This window comes from Lethenteron reissneri, chromosome 12 (assembly GCF_015708825.2).
Source record: "Lethenteron reissneri isolate LAM-NWPU_2019-01 chromosome 12, ASM1570882v1, whole genome shotgun sequence".
Taxonomy (NCBI): Eukaryota; Metazoa; Chordata; class Hyperoartia; order Petromyzontiformes; family Petromyzontidae; genus Lethenteron; species Lethenteron reissneri.
The window spans coordinates 2,240,612-2,258,763 of NC_083790.1; the positions used below are offsets into that span (position 1 = coordinate 2,240,612).

The 18,152-nt window shown below is 48.4% G+C and overlaps 1 protein-coding gene across 2 annotated transcripts in view; it reads left to right on the plus strand.

The window, feature by feature from the left end:
• Nucleotides 1-2,667: 2,667 nt before the first annotated feature.
• Nucleotides 2,668-18,152, plus strand: part of LOC133341743 (tyrosine-protein kinase ABL1-like) — a 44,064-nt gene continuing 28,579 nt past the window's right edge. For both annotated transcript variants that reach the window (XM_061550407.1, XM_061550408.1), the window contains exon 1: nt 2,668-3,123. In XM_061550407.1, coding sequence (XP_061406391.1) covers nt 2,883-3,123 — 241 coding nt within the window. In that variant the 5' untranslated portion in view covers nt 2,668-2,882. The remainder of the gene's footprint in view (nt 3,124-18,152) is intronic.

The window sequence follows — 18,152 nt, forward strand, 5'->3', positions numbered from 1 at the left end:
ACACGGCAGGACCAATTTTTCTGCCGTGGCTGATAATTATTTTAATGTGGCTGGCTCGCACGAAATTGATTTCTCTAAGGCGGTGGCACTTTGCAAGCCTACTGGCGATCAACAAAGATTCGTTCATGAAGCCATCCATATATACAGACAGTTTCAACCGAGACGGAACGTTTTAAACTCAGCAATCATTGGAAAGATGTCATCAACCACTTTGGGTCATGTCTTGACTTGTGTTTTCTTGTCAATCAACCTCCACCGTCAGCAGTATGGTGTGTGGAACGGGGTGCAGTGATTTCCTGGCGGCCTTTGCTGCATTGGCATTGCTACTGCATTGGCATTGCTGCTGCATTAGCAATATTGCTACTGCTGCATATACATTGCTGGTGCTGCTGATACACTTGGGCTCCGCCCATCTCCAAACCTTTGTAAACAGTTTGCCTTTAGAGGCTAACCCCTTTTCCTGATGACGGCCGCTTGTGTTGCGATCGAAACGCCTTGATATTTTTATTCACTTTATTTATTTTGTATTGTTTTTTCTATCTACGTGACTTTACCGAAATAACCAAAGAATATGACTGACGTTGGCTTTGGCGTGGTGGCTAAATGTCTCGACCAGGCGTTTGGCAACTTGCGGCTCTGTAAGGACCACCTTCTTGTATTCACATGCACTGCGGCTCTTGATATTGAGTTTTGTTTTTTAACTATCAAAAAAAATTACTGGTCTTTTAGTTGTCGGTCCCTTGCGTGTAGACTCTTCACGACGGAATGCCAGCTTGCTAAAGGAGGGAGCGCAGAGGATGATCCTTGAGATTGAGTGAATGAAATCAACTTTTGTGGGCGCTGCACATCGTGTTGCATCGCACGACCACGAGATGGCAGCTTGGGGGGGGGGGGCCTTCGTCCATGAGTGGAGCGTTCATATCTGATGGTCGTGACGGCTGAAAAACAGAAGTGTTGAATATATTTACGCCCGCGAACTAAGTGTGGTTTTAAGTGGGCGTTGTGCAAATTTCCTGCCAATTTATATATGGAAAATGTTGTTGAGAAATAGTGCACGGAACATAAAGGACCTAAATTCAAGACGTAAATATTTCACCGAGTGAAGCGTTCACTCGTCCATGAATCATCTCCCCATGTGGAAAACTGTCTCGCTCCATCCACGATCACGACCTTCTGAAGGGCTTATGACATGGGTTTGTAATTAAATTATTCGATGTCACTATACATATGAAATACAAACGGCGACTTGGGCAGCGGAGGAGACCGCACGTGATGATGCTCCATCGTTGAGCGCGTGATGATGCGTTCATATTGCGAAGTTGCAATTGCGGTCTGCGATGTTGTTAACCTAATGGACTCATTTGGTGGTACATGTTGTCTGTCGTTTATTGTGAAATTTCGGTCACAGTTCCTATGATCACTGTTACATTGCTTATGGCTTTATTTGAGTGATTTCGAAAAGTGTTTTGGTTTGGCCATGTTTGTTTGTTGTAGTACGGAGTTAGAATGATGGCTTTAATCTAAGTTGTTTTGTGGTTGTTGTTTGACTTGCATCCCACTGGGATTTTTGCACAGCGTTGGTGTACGGTGCTTTTTTTCTGGAAGACTTTGCAGTTTTTCCCTGTATTTTTCTGTTTGCACATAGTCACATAGTCACTTTAAGATGTTTTCTTGTTCATGTTTTGTTTTTTGTTTGTTGCGGTTGCACCCGATTCAAGAGCCGAATGGCTCACAGGGCTTTACCAAATAAATGAAACTGAATTAATTTGCTTTGATAACGTTTTGTTGTTTGTGATTTTTGTTTTGGTGCCATTTTTTTATTTGTGTATTAATTTGTTTATTTAGCTTGGTAGGAAGGCTTTCGTTTGCTTGGTATGTGTGTTGGGCTTCTTTCGCGCCGTACATAGCCAACCGCGTATATGAGATTTGGTCCTTATATATAATTAAATGTACATCGTTGTGGGATGGCCGTTGGCATGAATGACGTGAAATAAAATAAAGGTAGTATACTTATTAAGATGTTAACCAGCTGAAGGGTTGCACAGAGAAGATGCTTGGAATTACGGAGAGGAACAATACCGGGCACAAACAAGTAGCGAGATGTCGGCTTGAGGAAAGTGTCCCTTGGGCAGGGACCACGTTGCCGAGAAGATGCTGATCAGTGGGTGTGGGACTGGTGGCGGAAGATCGTGACAGCCCCGGAGGTGGGATGGAGAGTGGCATCGCTGGACCGTGCGGCGTGGGTTGACTCGCGTCTCCCGATGCTGCGGTGACAAAGATCGCTTGTGTGGCCTTTACAGACTGCTGGGGCGAGTGCTGTTAGCGAGGACCTGTGAACTGTGAAGGCCGGTATAGGTGAGAGGGGGTCACAGTAAGGGGGGGTGGGGGGAGGTGGTGTGGGGGTTGGGGGAGGGGGGTTGGGGGAGGAGGGTTGGGGGGAGGGGGTGGGGGAATGGGGTTGGGGGGATGGGGGACGGGGGGAGGGGGACGGGGGGAGGGGTTGGGGGAAGGGGGTTGGGGGATTGGGGGTAGGGGTGGGGGAAGGGGGTTGGGGGGAGGGGTGGGTGATGGGGGGAGGGGAACGGGGGGCGGGGGGGGGTTGGGGGGAGGGGTTGGGGGGAGGGGTGAGAGAGGGGGGAGGGGTGACTTGGATTGCACCTCCGGGACCCCGTCACCGACGCACCGGAAATCCGCTTCGTGGCGGAAGTCCGGCGAGCGCTGTCAACATGGCGGCGCGCAGCAGGTCGGGCTGACGGCTGCGCTCCGCTGCCCGCGAAGCGACGCCACCGCTCGCGGCTACGAAGCCCGCGGCGACCGCGGAATCCCCGACGAGGGCGGCGGTGGGCATCCTTGCTGCCGTTTAACACGGGGGCCGGGGCCGCATGGGGCAGCAACAGGCGAAGGGCGGCGAGGCGCGCAGGGCCACGCTTCCCCGGCCCTTCAAAGCGAGGAAAGACGGAGGGGGGGCGGCTGCTGCCTCGTCCGCCTTCATCATCACCCCGTCTTCGTGCTCCTCCTCCGTCGTGGTCGTGCCCTCCTCGTCGTCCTCCTCGTCCTTGTTTCCCGGAGCCACGGGGCGTCACTCGGCAGCCGCGACGCCGTGCAATGTGTTCGAGGAGCATGGTGAGTGGTCCCGGGCGAGTTGAGCGAGGTTCTTCACTTTGCAGGGGTCCTACGCGAACCCAGCTAGACATGTCCTGGGAAGAGGAAATGTCTCGCGGTAGCCGTAACCTTAAGGGCAGCAAACACTCGCCAACCCACACCATAAGATCGATAACACAACTGCACTCGCAAACCAGATCATAGCCTTTAACACGAGCGTACAACATCTGAGCCCTAACACTGGCTATGGTAGACTACCAAACAATAGCCCTAATAGTAACTAAATTAGCCGACCAGATTGTAGCCTTATCACTAACCACACGAGTCAACCCGACCCTAGCCCTAACACTAGCCACACTTAGGATTTACACCTCAGAGGAACACACAAAACACGCCGCAATGGAAAATTACATGAATATAAACTCATGCGTGGTTATGGAGCATTGTGGATGAAGTATAAACACAACTCTTCTTCTGTCTCCATATAAACATAGTACCAATATGTTTGTGTTTCGTCAGCCTACTGGCGTTCCAAAACTCTGCAGTGTGTGTTTTGTTCCAAGACCTACTGCTGGTGAGACGCTTAATGTTGAAACAGGTCTAGAGTTTGATTGCTTCAAAAAACTTGATGGATAATATTGATCTGGAAAGCCAATCGGCTGATGACTAAACAAGTATTTTTTATTTGTATGTGGAGATACCGAACCGAGTTATACATGTACATGTGTTTATCTTGAGTGGTGTGTTATCATGCAAGTGACGAAACACATCTAGACTTGTTAATGTGTTGGAAAGAAATGTAGATTTAGGAGCAAGCTGCCTTATAAAAAAGGACGATCCTGGGAAAACCAGAACAAGTGGCAACCGCATATATATTTTATTTTAGTCACTGTAGACTGAGTGCATGAAAAGTTATCGAGCATGATAATGAATACCACTATCCACCAAATACCTAAGCGCGACGAGATGAAATTAACGAGTCACAATGAAGATGCAGACTGAGATTATTAAGTAACTTTATTCGAGACTGCAGTGCACCGAGGAAGACCAAGCATAGCACATTCACTGCACTGTATATGTATATAAATCATATTTACTGAGTTCACTAATTAGCCGTCCAGATAACATTGAAAGGGGGTGGGGGGGAGATGCCTGCCGGCTAACTAAGAATGGACATATTAGTTCGTTGGACTTAAAGTATGGCAATTATATCCACAGACTAAGACTCGGCGAAAATGTTGCAGGGTCTCAACCAAACTAAGACTTTGACGAACATGACTGGAGACCCGCTGACCACAGGGTGAAGGTTATGGTTTGAGTTTGTGTTAGAGGGACGAGAAAATGTTTGTGGTTAGAAAAACCTCGCGGAGCGGATAATTGGAGGAGATAAGATGAAAGTGGTGGTGGTGTCTCACTTGTTGTGGTCTTGGTTGGTTTTATTATTGTTATGCATTGTGGTATTCGAAGTTGTGGAAGTGTGTGACACCTGGTATAATATATCTGCAGTCAAATCATCTGCATATTGTATCATCTACAGCAGCAGTAGCATCTGCTTAGCAATTAACAAAAGCAGCAACAACATCCGTATATCATCGTCGTCATGACCAATGTGCATGCACACATGGAAGCATATAAGTACAGTACAAGAGTGGATTTTGCTTCACTGCCCTCTACTGCCAACCAATCTACCCCTGGAAGTCCCACGACAACTACGTGGTTGTGTGTGGCCACCCATCCAAGAGCTGTACACGCTCAACCATAGCTCTCTTACGAGCACAGGCATGGACGATACGTTTCAAACAAGACGCGAATGTGTAAAATGTGTTAAGAGCGCCACACATTGTCCATTATGCAAAACGCTATTAGAATTGTTTTAAAGAAGTGCTTTGTGGTCTTCTTTTCTTAGATCACCATCAATTAAGTTTCAGCAAATGTGACGACTGAGAGCAGCTGTGATAACTGGACTGGTGTCATCCGAATTAGGATTCATCAGCACAGTATCGTCACCAATGCTCACTGCTGCAACATTTGCCTCTGCAGAATATGGCATGGGTAACTTACAATTTGCGAATTTTGTCTTTTAAATTAGCTGTGGCTTTTGACTGAGTCTTGATGGTGTAGCAGCAGACATCATTGTCTTAACTAGTACTGCGCTTATCGGGGCTTTTGCCTTCCGCATGCAAAATACATTGTGTTCCAATTGACCATTACTAATTTCTTTCTGATTAGTTTCTGCTATTCTCTATTATTTTTGTGCTGTAACTCGAATGTTATTCAGTGAGAGCAGACATTGTCTCAAATCCCAATTACGAGACACATCGTGCTTGCCTAATCATAATTGATGTTGCCTTTGTTATTTTTACGATTTGTTTTCTTTTTGTATTTTGCTGTCGATTCAGATAGCATAAAGATGTGCCACAGTCGTCCTGGCTTCATGGAGCAGTACTAAGCCAGCTGCCTGTGTCTCCACTTGCAAGACATGTTGTCCTAATGGGCTCACAATGTAGGATTGATGTATTATCTCTATATATGTTTCCTTTGTGTGTGTGTGTGTGCTGTTGCATTAGCAAGTCCGATAATATGGCACTACAACCCGTGTCTTGAGTGAGCACTGAGATCGCACTGAGCTTCTGTATCCTACTTGCAAGCGGCATTATTCTGTCGAATTATTAGTGATTTTACTTTTCTTATTTTGTACTCATTGTTGGCAGTATTTTCTGTTTCTGATTGCGTGACGAAGACATGGAGCAGGAGTAAGTCACCTGCCTCACTCTCTCCGCTAGCGAGAGAGCTTGTCCACATGGGCTCAGTAAGGGTTTTGTGAATTTCCTTACATTTCCTTTGTGCGTTTCCTGTTGTTTCAGTAAGGCTGATAATGTATGTCACACATTGTGTCTCTCGTCACGACTAAGTCTCCCACTTAGACGAAGCACTTTGCATCCCAATAGGCTATTACCTGCTTGATTATTTTGAAAGGTTTTGATCTCTTTTATATGTCGCCTTTGATGTTTGCTGCTGTTGCTACTGCTGCTTCAAAGATTGAGTTTGATGCTGGCAGACAGCACATAGGGCTTCACAGTGCAGCACTACTAAAGTTTCGTGCCTCTTGAAAGAGACATTGCGCCTCCTAATGGGGCCCTCACCTTATTATCGATGTCGAATTTGATTGATAGATACGAGCAAGTTAGGGGAAGTGAGGTCACTGTTGTGCCCGGATGCTCTCCGGGATGGCCCACGAGTCCCCAGTGTTAAATTACCATTACCGAAAGAACCAAGAAGATAAATTACCATTCGTTATCAGCATTCACAAAGGGGGATACTTGATAGCTGGACTACAGTGTGCGTAATGAGATTGTGTGCACGCCCGCTTGTGAGTTCAAGGACAGGCAGTCTGAAAATGAATCCTCGGAGGATATTCATCATCGTCATCAGCCATGATCATCGATCCACTGCTAAATGTCGACGGCCTCACCACGCCAGCGCTGTCTCTCACAGTCCTGGGGTGCCAACAATCCACCTAGCACACGAGCTGATTGCATCGCTCCGTTCTCTGCAGTGCTCATCCCCGTGGCGTGTTCTCTCCTTTGGTTTCCACTCCATCAGAGGTCTTCATTTGTTTAGTGAACTCGACGTACACGCGTATTGTTTTGCTGCACAACGTGTCTTTTTTCCCAAAGCTGCAGCCTCCTTTGTCAAGGTATTTCATCGTTATTAAAACCCAACTTCAAACCTTCTGAATTGGCTGTCGGGTGGCGGCGGGTTTAACGACACATTTATATTTACGCGCTCTAACCCAAAACAACCTCTTATGAGGCAGTCTGATAGAGATTTCATGTGGGGAGACGCTCTTTCCCCTAAAGTTAGTCCCAGAGACAGTGGGGGATGTTTCCCCACAATTGGATCGGAGAAAATAAAGGCATGAACCAAAAATAAATCGAAATGATTTAAACATTAAATATTTACTTATTGCAGCCGTAGCTGCAACAAATTGAAACGCAACTTTCAAATGACTCGTCGAACATTTGTATTTCCATCGGAAAAACATGTCATTTTCATCACGCACACTTAAATTTATTTCCTTCCTTTGAATATGAAATGTTAACCAATGGCCACATTACAGTATTTGTTTGACTTTCTGTCACGTCCGTGGCCCAGATCACTCTTGCACATGAGTACTAACCTTTCGCTCGTTCTCAGTCGGTTACACGTTTAAATGAAGCAAAAAAACGCATCAGCTGACAAAAAACAATCTGATATGCCATGGTTGGAAAACTGTTTTGCGGTTTGCACATTTTATTTGTGGGTGACGGCTGGAACAGGGAAGTGTAATATTTCCATGTGTCTATGCTTTTTTGTTGAATGCTTCAAAAAATAAAAAAACATGCACCTGTGATTTTGGGAAATAGACCTCAGCAGTGTTGTTTATTGGGTTATGTAATTCGTGCTTGTTAGGATGTACGCCCACAGTGCATAACAGGTGTTATAGGCTGCAGCGGGACTGGTTGGCATCAGAGGGCAGTGCTGCAACATCCATTGTTGTACCATACTTCTGTGCTACCACGCTGATGCTCGACGCATTCGCCAAACTCTCGACCACCGTGGGGAAGTATGGCCAAATGATTCCCATGTTACTCGGCGAAGGGAGGCCCTCATCCAGCAGTGGATTGACAAAAGGGATGATATGTTTTGTCGTTGAGGAATGTCGACCCTTTTTAAACGAATATTGTAAAACATAAAACCAATCTAAATATAGATGGTGTGATTTTATATAGATTGCAGCTTTTCTATCTTTAACTAAGGACTTGCCAACAATGAGTCACCATTGTAAAATTATTTTCATTAAGGGTGTCACGTTAGTCACTCCATGGCGATTCGGTGAATCGTCGTGGTTCATCGTTGTGAATTTATTTGAAAATCAATTATTTGTTCACACACGAAATCGATGCGTGATGCAATAGCACACTTGATAATCTTGATTCATTGTGTGAATCTGCATAGTTACAACCAATGGCGGAGCCAGGATTTTCAGGTAGAGGGGGGCAACCCCGCCAACAATGAAAAATTATAGGAGTTGTTAGTGAGTAAGGACTTGTCCCCTGCTTTTATTCGACGCGTGTGCGGCGATGGCGCAGCGATCGATCGAGGGTCGAATTCGAACCGTGTTGTGTGATCGGCATCACGCCGCTGAAGGTGAATGCCTTCAGGGAAGTCGTGGACTGTATACGCAACTGCGCACAATTCTGTGAGTCACCTATAACTGCTTTGCCGTTACTTTGCCAATTATGGACTCAGACTATTGTCCTATCATCTCATAGAGTCCCTGGCACGTAATAATAAGCTACACAGTGACAGTGGGGGGTCGCAAAATGCCCATTTATTACTAATAAACCCCGATGATCCGATCTAAATCCCTAATTTCGATCGGATCATTGGGGGGGGGGCACGTGCCACCCCCCCCACCAGTGGTTACAACCTCTCATTTTAACATCGCATCAGAATTAATCGCCACTGTAATGGGAGTAATTGACACTTGGAGTTCCATCACAAGCAGAATTCAGTCTTTAATTTACATGTGAGGGCCACACAAAGCCAATAGCCAGTTTGCTAAAGGGTTCTATCAAACCAATGAGCGTTACATTAAAACAAAAACCCCATTGAAGTATCCCCGATGCTGTTTGAAGCCTCATTGTCGCTTGAAGCACTCGTGCAGGAGGGCGGGGGGGGGTGTGAAGGGCGTTGGGTGGTCAATGAAAGGTGGCCTGGATTAGTTTAGTGGATTAAGAACTTTGTGATTCGTGCAGTAGAGGCCCCCTCCCACACCCCTCGGGTTGTATTCAGAGGGTTGGAAAGGACACCAAAGGTTTGCGGAGCCTTTCTGAGCCCGAGAGAGAGAGAGGAGGGGGGTGGCTGTGTTTGTGAGACACTGGCAGATCGCTGCAGCACAGATGGGTCGGTTTCCCGGGGGGGGGGGCGGGGGTTTCTTGAGAGAGGTATGCAAAGTGTTCATTCTGCCCATTTCCACATTCCCAGTCCACTTACCGATTTCACGCAAGCTGAGAGGGGGGGGGGGCTTGGTTGTGCGATGGTTTACATCTTAACGTGTAAAAAACACGAAAACCATCGTGCTCGGGGAGGGAGAAATAAAAATAATCTAAAGCGTTAGGGTTGTGCGAGCACAATTTTTTTGCTTATGGCCTCGTGCCATGCAGTATTAATGACGCCGATCCGTGGCGTTCTTTTCGAAAGTAAATGAATTATTAACAGCGCTTCTGCGTTAATTAACGCGCCACCATGGTTCGGATGCATAACGGAGCGGCGAAGCCTGCGGCGTGTTATTCACTGGCTTTATAAAGATCCTTGACGCGGCGCGATTCGGCAGCTCGTCCTCTCGTTACGTCGCTATTATTGTTCCGCATGAATAATTTAGCGGCAATTTGTGCCGCAGGCCCCCAGCATTAAAGTGCTTTATTACCCCTTGGCTGCTGTTAGCCGTAATTCACTTTTAATCATACATGTGTAACAACAGCCTGTACGACGGGACTCGCACGGTATGGCACGGCCGTTTCCCACCTCGGGGCTCGTACAGCGTTCGTGCGGGGGGGTTGGGGGGGGGCTGCTTGGTCTCGGCACGTCGCCTTTTGCGAAGGGGTCGCGTAGTGAGATTGCTTGCCGAAGCACGCATTTGCTGGCTTGTGTGTTCGCAGCGAGCTTTTGTGTTTGTGTGTGTGCGCGTGGAGTGGTAGTGTAGTGGTTAACGTGCTGTGCTACGAACCCGACGATCCCGGTTCGATTCCCACTCACGGCCAACACCAGTGACGATTATATGAACCGGTCTTGGGCCTCCCCTAGGTCGACTCAGCCTCAAATGAGTGCCTGATGCTTTGTGTAAACATCGCCACTGGGGAGACCAAGGCTGTGGTGCTGGCCACCCACCCCCTCGTGTACCGTTCCGGCCTTCATAGGTGCTTACTAACAGCACTTGCCCCTACAGTCTGTTAAGGCTATATGGGAATCTTTGTTTTTTTTTGTGTGCGTGCGTGTGCGTGCGTGTGTGGGTGCGTGGGTGGCGCAGTAGTTGGTTGCAGTGAACAGGGAAACCTGCCTTGGGTTTCCCTGATTGCGGGGACTCGGATAACATCAGTGGCAAAAGGTGTGTGAATCTCTCCCCGGCCTCCCACTATTCGGACTCGACCTATATGTTCCAGAAGTCTGCCTTCTTGTTACATGTACCAGCCCACACAGAGCAACGATCCCAGGTATACCTTTGATACTTCTTGGTTGAGATTGGGATCCACATCTGGGATGGGTGCTCCTCTCGGTTGCCTCAGCCCAGTCACAGTGTAGTGTGTCAGCTATCTCTGCCAGCAGCATAGAGATATCGTACATATGTTGTGGTCTTGCGGGAAGTACATTCTTCATCATGTGCTTGTTTGTCATGTCGACCATTAAGGGGGCGTGACGATGATTCATGAGCTCACAATACATGCTGCATGCGTACGAGTCTTTTTTTACATCTCGCATGTAATAGGTTCTGGTGGAGCGGTGTGATGCTATAGATAGCGCACTGCGCTTTGAAGCTGGCAACCTGGGTTTAATTCTCAGACACGGCTAGCATCAGTGGCGAATGATGTCTGAAACGGTCCCCGGGGCAACCGCTTGTTAACCAACCCGCGCTGCCCGGCGTCTGGTGAAACATGGTCAAGCACTCGCAACCACCTCGGCTTGCGGATGCCAACATCCAACAGTGGATTTACACATGGAAGGGAAAACTAAAATAGTGAACGGGATGTCTGCAGTCAACAAGAGGGCACTGACCGTTCACTACCATGTTCATCAAGTTATCGATTCTCAATTCGAATCGCTAACACAAATTGTGACAATTCGTGTGTATTCGCGAGGGTGGTGGGCCGGTTTGTTACAGGGTTGTTGGCAGTGATAGGTACTCGCTAACAGCAGCAATCAGTTTAGCACGTTTGCCTACGTATGGTGCGAAAGAAGTTCAACGTGCATTTATACTAACTGGGCTGAACGCAGTGGAATGCTTCCGTACTTTTTATCCATCCGCTTCATGTCGTCGTTCGCTTACTGTGCTCTGACCTCTGCGACCTGGGTTCAATTACTGACCACGTGCAACTTCGGCGGCAAGTAGGCATGCAATGACTCGCCCATACCTCCCCGCCTACACCCACACTCCCCTTACCGCTTACGGATCTTTTAAAGAATTTATCCGGTCAATGTAGACGTTGCAGTGGCTGCAGGATGTCCATAAATCAATCCCATTTATTGTCTATGGATTCTATGACTTAGAGACCGTCGATTTATTTTTTACATCTACGACTCATTCCATTTCCCTTGGAGTTTCGAAAGAGACGGAAATTGGTACAATTTTTATCGCAGCTTGCTACGCACGGGCCCGAAGGTCCGTTTCGCAACGTGACCGGCAAGAGGGGAGCACGAATGAAAGTACAGCTGATAAGAACTCGCAGGTTTGAAATTAAGATTCTGATTCTGTTTCTTGCATCAAGCAAGTTTGCCGGAACTTTCCAATGACCAGTTTGCCCACAATGCGGCCGTTCTTGTCGTCACCTCTTGCAAGCTTAAGCCGGCTTGAACCTATAAAGTACTTGGATGGTTAACCACAATGCATAACAGGTGTTACAGGCTGCGGAGCTGTGATGTGGAAAGCAGTGGGAAACGGAGAAACATCCCTTGTTCTCCTGTATTTCAGGTGCTGTACTGTGTTTTGAACGTAGCGTGGATGATAGGAAACAGTCTAGTGCAGGGGTCAGTAACCAAAGCAACAACAAGAGCCATTTTTATTTATTTTGGTAAGGAACCCAATATTTCCAGAGCCACAATGCAACGTGAATGAGACGGTGGTCTTCATTTTACGTCACGAAGCAGCAGTCCTTGAGCCGCATGCAGCTCCTCCTGCCCATGGTGAACTGGACTTCCACGGTGAACTGGACTTCCACGGTGAACTGGACTTCCACGGTGAACTGGACTTCCATGATCAGGGGTCGGCAACCAAAATAACAAGAAGTGCCTTTTTTCGAATTTCAAAAGCCTCATGCGGCTCTGGAGCCGAGACGCAAGTTTTCAACCCCCGGTCGTGTCGAAGGACCCCGCGACTTGGATGGGTGGAGGTATCGAGGCGTGAAGATGGCATCGGTGACCAACGGCAGCAGCAGTAAAATAGGTCCTGACCGCCCCTAGGTGGACTGAGCTTTAAATGGGTACCCAGTGCTCTTGTTGAACATCATCATTGCTTGTGAGGCAGACGGACAGCCACGCGTGGTGTTGGTTACACCAGCCACCTGCACGCTATGCCAGACTTAACGGCTTGCTCGCAAACAGCACCTGCTCTGATATTATGTATTAGATGTACACATGTAACTATACTGTACGTCATTACATTCAATTTGATTTGCTCACAAAACGGATAAAGTCAAAGCGGTTTCCCATTCAATCAGGACTTTAACTCGTAACCTTCCGATTGCGAGCCGCCCTTGCCGCACCGCTGTGCCACCCGGCTCACAAGACTTGCATGCAAGCGTGTGTGTGTAAGAACCTGTTTGTTTGTGCAAGTCATACATGTGCTGTGATGCTAAATGAACACTCCCGAGAGAAAGTCCACCAAAGAGATAGATTTGTGTTCGTGTACAGGTACCGTGTGGATTGATCCATCGTAGGATCGTGAGAAGTGGTGGCATCTAGGGTCGGCCTTCATCCAGCAGTGGATCGAGCATGGCGAATGATGATAAAGGCTGAATGTGGAATCGCCGTCTTGTACGTACGTGCGATAGTTGAAGCGCATTTGGTGTTCGTACCATTCTTATAGCGCAAAGCTATCACGAAGTTGCTATGATGCTGTGTGCAATCCCGATTGAGATTTTTTGCTGGCTAATTTGGCAACCTAGGACCATGACAACCGGCACACAAAGGCCTACTCATTACGGATATCGTCACGGGAACCTTTAACGTCCACCGCGAGTGAAGCCGACGGCGAGCAGTATTTGACGGTAGTTTTAGAACCACGAACCTCCGCAACGAGCGGCGAACGCTCCCTCCCGCTGGGTCGCGTCGCCACCCCGAGTGCCGTCTACCCAGCCCCCCCACCGCGTGCGGCTGCCTGCGGCTGTGTGCGGCTGCCCACGGTTACGCCCACGCCGTGCCGTTTTTGCCGAAGCGGTTGTGTGCATGTGTGAAACCGAGCTGCAGCGCACACTTGCGCGCCGCGAAAGCGGCGGCGGCGGTGCTGCCGTGAGGATTTATTTGTGGGCATTATCTCAATTTGCAGGTTTCCACCCGTTTGCCTTGCCCTTCCCGTTGTAGGACGCTGTTGGAATGAGTGGCAGGGCGAGCGTGGGATCTGCCAGCACTTGTTCTGCTGAATGAGAGGACGTTCGCCGCTCTCGTTTAAGACGGTCGTAAATTTCGCTCGGTCGCAGTTCGCCTTTCGAGGAATCTTTCATCGTCGGCCATGCAATCCACTGCTGGACGAGGGCCTCCCCCAGGCGGTACGGGACATGGGGGTTTATTGGCCATACCTCAACCATGCCGGTCAATGTGGGTTGGCAAAAAAGGCAGGGCGGACGAGAGGCAATAGGCATCTAGTACAGTACAACAATGGATTTTGGTGCACTGCCCTGTGCTCCCCACACAATAGCCCCGCAGAAGCCTAGTGCATCCGTTTTATGCATTATTGGGGAGGGGGGAAAACTAAATCATTAAACAGCTTAGATAAATGCATACCAGACTGCTGTTGTAGTGTGCAGCAATTGGGTTGATTGGAAGTATTTGTTAAATATATATGTGCCCGGTTTTGTATCATGTTGGCATGAGATTAATATAAACATCCATTCTCAACTCATGCAGAAAGCACCCTGTGCTCGATAATTACCATCGCAAAAAAATTTTCATTATCTATTCATCCAAGAAAGGTTCACCGAGCCTCAGGAGTCCGTCATTGATATGTGTTTTTTTATTTGGCAATTCCTGCTTGTGGGAAGACATCTCAACCCAACCACTCTTATAAACGGGTTAAGACGAACATCTCTGCACAGATCGATTCAATAATCCTCTGATCACTTTGCCATCATCCGCAAGTTTGTACCTGCTTAGCTTTGGACAACTGATGAGAATGGGTGCATTCGGGGTGATTTCATTGTATAAGATGATATCATATAACTACTTCTGGGGGCCTTTTGCTTATCCACATTAGGTGAACCTTCCCACATGCCCAGTCAGAGGAGTTGATTGCATGGCGATTTAACTGAAATTACGATTTAAGTCCTCAGAGCTGTAATTTACTCAATTAAAAGCGAGCTCTTGTTTTACGTCATGGACTTTTTGTGCAGTCCAATTTGAGACCATCAAACGTACGGCTCTCCGCGAGAACCCGCTTTAATCACGCGGGTGGCTAAACTCCTGATTCAGACCCATGACCTCAGCAGTGCCAGCTTCTTCAGCGCTGCGACCTCTGCGTGTCACCCGGCCGCCTGCAGATCTAACCCCAACGTTGAGAAGCGAAGCACCCGAAGCGTTTGAACTTCAAGGCCAACGCGAGCCCTCGGCGTGCGCGAACCGAGGATCTGGCGAGCGCCGTTGGCTCATTTGTCACGCCGCCGCCCAAGCGGACCGAGCGCCGTTGAGTGAGGATGGCGCCCGCGAGCCGCCGACCGGTGAAGGGGAGGGCCTCGCCAGCAGATCAAAGCGAGAGGCCGATTTCCCCCCGTCGAGCCATGAGGCCCGCCCCCCCCCCCGACGCTGCAGGGGCGCCGCTTAAGAGCGCCGCCGCCGTTGTCGTCGTCGGTGGTTCCCTCCCAGGCTCGGCGCGGGGGAGCCCAAATTAGCTCGTGAGAGTCCTCCGTAATGATCGTTCTTTTCACCGATGACAAGATGACAAAGGGTATTCGTTTGGTCAACAGCCGCTACACCCCCCCCCCCCCCGCGTACCGCACCTCCCACCCCCTCTGTAATCTTCTACTCTGCTGCCAGTGGCTCCTCGCAGACAAGCTAAGCCTCGTGCAAATGCGTTTTTGAGCAAACAAATAAAAAGGCCGCAAACCGTTGCAGATTTGTGTCGGTTTGCCAAAGCGGGGGGCTTCGTGGTGGCAAAGTGGGTCGTGCACCAATCCGCACTGGCCAGCGCGCAGAAGTACGGTCAAACGATCCTCATGACTAACACGGCTTGGGTAGAACTTCATCCTGCATCATATTAACAAAGGCTGTGTATATTTTTTCCTGTATTATTACATTTTTGTTCTGATTTTTAGTGGAATATATATTTTTTTAAACAATAAACGAGGAAGTTTAATTGTGCTTATATTTGATCTCATCGGGTCTCAGAAGCTGGGTAGGGTTGAGCCTGGATGGTGCTTGGGTGGCTGACCACCATACACAAAGAGTGCAGGAAAATACATTGTTGAACTGTACTGTCCTCACTTTTATGGTGCCGGAATTCACCAATTCGAACTGACCAGCGTGGTATGGTCAAAACCACGCTTCTGACCGACGCGGCTTGATGATGCCTTCAGCCGTAGACTGACAAAGGACAGAAAGGAATAATAATTATGAAACCGTGTTAAACTTGCGTGCAGGAAACACGACACAGATGGGCTACTTAGCGCCCACCATGAATACGCCGTTCACTCGTGCTCTCTTGCTAATAGTGGGAAATTACAGGTGACTTGCGAACAGTTTTTGATCAGCACTCGAAGAATATTCCACTAATTTCGTACGCTTTGTAAAAAAAATTGGTGTGCTAAAAATCCGATTTAGAAGATGGGGCCTGATTCAATCGGCACACGTGCTGGTACTCGATGGATTATTACATCGCAGGATCATGAAGTGTTGTCAGCTTGGGGAGGCCTTCATCCAGCAGTGGATTGACGAGGGCTCATGATGGAAATGCGACTGCACACATTGAGGCAGCTGGGAATTGCAAAACGCCGCCCTATTGTGATGTAGACATGCACTGATGACCACGCAGATGGCTGGGTGTTAAAAAAATATAATTCACGCAGACGGGCATGTCTTTTGTGATTGGGTTGGGACCACCACCGCCCTTGGTAGGAGCCTGCCGTGAAACGTATTGAAGCAAGATGCAGTCCAAGAAAGGGACCATCCATTTAGTAGGTATGCACAAATCTGTCAAAACTTGACCCCCCCCCCCCCCCGTACGCACGCGTACTTTTTACACCCCCTCCCCAAACTGCGTACTTACACCTGACGCACCCCCCCCCCCCGAATCCTATAGAACGGCCGATATTTAATCCACGCAGAAACGATCAAGGATTAATAATATTAACGCGTTTAAGGTTTAAGCAAACAGATATTCCACCGCCGGACTATCTAATTTATTTGAAGGCCAATGTAGACAAATTATTATCGAGGCTTCACCCCCACCCCCCGTTTCCTATGCGTACATTGTCAGTAGACTCCCCGTACGCATTTGGGTTACCCCCTCTCCCCTCCATGCGTTTGTACTCAATGGATGGTCCCAAACTAAGCGGCCGTTGCATAGTAACTCGTGATTTGTTGCTGTGCAGCATTATGGGTCATAATATATATGAGATTGACCACCTTTAGCCGGGCGCTGACATCTATACACGTGTATGTATGTGGAATTTATTTCGCTCCGTACGTATGTAGCCAACCATGCTAATCGGAGGTGGCTTATTATTCAGCACTGTGGAGGGAAGCTGCTTTCGTTGCTCCATCTCCCCCGATGGGATGTCCTCTCGCGCATTCCTGCCTTTGGCGTCGTTGACGCCCGGCTCCGTAGCGTATGGATATGGATTCAGCAGCAACTAAGCATCGTGTGCATTGCAAGCACGCATATTAACTACGCACTCATTGGTTGATTCAAATTTGAACGTGAGAGACGTGTCCAATTGTGCACGTGAGAATCGTTATTTTTTTGTTAGCAAGTTGCATGCAATTTGTGGTACATTGAATCTGGTGAAGCAGATACAACTATGTAAATGAGGCAGGCCGAAAAGAGAAATAATACAAACTAGGCGGTACAAACGAGACAAAAACAACCAATTCTTATTTCAAATCGCGGCCGTGAATCGTGTGTCAACTCATCAAATCACCGTGGGTGTGAATCACTTCGTTCGTAACTAAAATATTTGAGACTGACTTGACGGAGGCATCATTCGGCCGCTGTAACAGGGCGACTGAGAGCAGCCATAGGAGGGAACGCGTTCCCTACAGAGGTGGAAGGACGTAATCGCCACTCGGCATCGTGAGAACGTGGCAAACGACGAGTTGCTTGGCAAGGCCTTCAACATAACTAAAAAAAAAATATGTTTTTGGTACTCGCACCATTCTTAGAGCCCAATGGCTCTCACTTGAAGCGCTGTGGTTGTGCTTTGTAAGCTTTGTAGAACATTTCCGTTTTCAGTCTACTGCGCAACTGATTGACATTTATCAAGTTTATTTGTTTAACCAAGTGAGACTTCAAGAGGCCAGGATAGTATCATTTGCAGGAGTGACCCAGATGACTGGCAGCGAGTTCCGCTTCGGTGGCCCAGACAGCAAGTAGCATGAACGAGTGGGTGGTCGAGTGAGCGAGCGAGTGGGTGGGCAGGTCGGTGGGCGAGCGAGCAAGCAAGTGGGTGGTTGAGCAGATTGGCGCAACACCGCAAAACTGTGGGTGCCTTATCTCGATGCATTGAACGATCAGGTCGCTGTGCGCTGCCGACCGCTAGTGATGACGAAGACGACGAATCTGGAACAGTGGCGAGATCATGACTGCTGCTGGTGGTGGTGATGATAATGGGAAGCAAAGCGACCGAGACGTTGTTTTGGCAGAGCGTAAACGGGAAGCAATGCAGTCAGGCGCCCGTGCCCCCCAAGTTTGATTATGATGGCCCCACATGAGAACAGCATACATTTGCAGTCGAAGCAAAATCTGCCCAGAGAGGTGGTGGTGCGAGGCAGCATGGGAATGCTCGGCCCAGATTGCGACGAAGTTCTCGTTTTCGTTCGGATGCCATTTTACTCTTTCTGTTTCTTTGGCGGTTGAGTCGCTCACTTTT